Source organism: Trichechus manatus, unplaced genomic scaffold (genome assembly GCF_000243295.1).
Source record: "Trichechus manatus latirostris isolate Lorelei unplaced genomic scaffold, TriManLat1.0 scaffold00113, whole genome shotgun sequence".
In the NCBI taxonomy this organism is placed as follows: Eukaryota; Metazoa; Chordata; class Mammalia; order Sirenia; family Trichechidae; genus Trichechus; species Trichechus manatus.
Genome location: NW_004444049.1, coordinates 351,662 through 353,462, shown reverse-complemented (window position 1 = coordinate 353,462; position 1,801 = coordinate 351,662). Strand labels below are relative to the sequence as shown.

At 52.1% G+C, this 1,801-nt stretch overlaps 1 protein-coding gene across 1 annotated transcript in view; it reads left to right on the top strand.

The window, feature by feature from the left end:
* NADSYN1 (NAD synthetase 1) overlaps window positions 1-1,041 on the top strand; it is a 41,208-nt gene extending 40,167 nt beyond the window's left edge. The window contains exon 18 of the mRNA XM_023738111.1: window positions 991-1,041. Coding sequence (XP_023593879.1) covers window positions 991-1,041 — 51 coding nt within the window. The remainder of the gene's footprint in view (window positions 1-990) is intronic.
* The last annotated feature ends 760 nt before the right edge of the window (window positions 1,042-1,801 follow it).

The following is a 1,801-nucleotide window of genomic DNA, read 5'->3' as shown; positions in this document are numbered from 1 at the left end:
ACGTTGTTGTGGTTCGATGCCGTCGAGTCGGTTCTGACTCATAGTGACCCTGGGTACAACAGAGCGGAACGCTGCCCCGTCCTGAGCCATCCTCACAATCATTGCTGTGTTTGAGCTTATTGTTGCGGCCACTATGTCAGTCCGTCTCGTTGAGGGTCTTCCTCTTTTTTGCTGACCCTCTACTTGACCAAGCATGATGTCCTTCTCCAGGGACTGGTCCCTTTTGATAACATGTCTAAAGTACATGAGATGTAGTCTCGCCATTCTTGCTTCTAAGGAGCATTCTGGTTGTACTTCTTCCAGGACAGATTTGTTCGTTCTTTTGGCAGTCCATAGTATATGCAGTATTCTTCGTCATTGCCACAATTCAAAGACGTCAATTCTTTGGTCTTCCTTATTCATCGTCCAGCTTTCACATGCGTATGAGGCGATTGAAAACACCATGACTTGAGTCAGGCGCACCTTAGTCCTCAAAGTGACATCTTTGCTTTTTAACTTTTTAAAGAGGTCTTTTGCAGCAGATTTGCTGAATGCAAATGACTGCTGCTTCCATCGGTGTTGATTGTGGATCCAAGAAGAATGAAATCCTTTGTTATATACCCGACGGTATCCTTAAACTGTTCTTATTTCTGCAAAGGGACCAAAACCAAAAGACCAAACCAGTTACTGGTTGGTGCCAACTCGTGGTGACAAAGCTGTGCTCCACAGGATTTTCAAGGCTATGACCTTTTGGAGGCAGATCACGAGGCCTTTCTTCCGAGTTGCCTATGGCTCGGCTTGAACCTCCAACCTTTTGGTTAGCAGCTGAGTGTGCTTGCTGCTTGCACCACCTGGGGACTCCAGATTACTGTTTGATAGCCTGCTTTCTTTATCCTGGGACTGTGGCCACCTTTTGGCGTGACTGGGTGCATTCCGGCAGCGTGCTTGTTGGAGTCTGTGTATGGACTTGGCGTGCTCACGAGACTTCTCCCCACATGGCCCCCCATCTAGGTTCTACGGCTCGAGGGGAGCGGGCAGCAGGACCTGGACGGCGTGGACTGAGGCCGGTTCCTGCCTGGGAGGGCCGGGGCTGCCCCGTCGGCACCCCTGCTGGCCAGGAGTATGCGCCCCTGCGGCTGGAGCAACGAGGTGGCCAGTTCTTGTTCAGCCCTTCAAGTGAACAGGGTCTCCCGTTCTGGCTTTTTTAAAAGGCTAAAATAAAAGAGAGTGCAATTTTCTACTGTTTTCTCAAAGCGTGCGTGTTCCTGCCTTGGGGGGCCTGTCTCAGTGTGTGCTTGAAATGAAGCCGGCTGGGGCTAGCAGGGTTCCCGGCCGCGGCCTCAGAGCTGCGCAGCATGGACAAGGATGGGGCGTCCAGGCAGGGAGGGGGCGTCCTGAGCAGAAAACAGAGGGGAGGAGACCTCTCCTCCCACCCACATCCGCCTTCCTGTCCTGTGGTCCGGAGGGTCCTGGGAGATGGTCCCTGGAGAGCTACCTTCCTGGGAGCCTGGAGACCAGCTGTCCGTACTCCCGTCCTGAGCCCAGGCTGTGAGTGGGCGACAGATGTGAAGATGGGTCTACCTGTACAGTTGCCATCGGATAGATCTGACTCGTGGTGACCCCTTGTGGGTCAGAGTAGAACTGTGCTCCTTAGAGTTTTCAGTGGCTGATTTTTTGGAAGTAGATCACCAGGCCTTTCTTCCAAGGTGCCTCTGGGTGGATTCAAACCTTTCACAACCAACACTTGTTATTTTTCCATTAATCTGATAAGAGCCGTCCTAGTGGGAGAGAAGTGGATCTCCCTGTGGTTTTGATTTTCCCT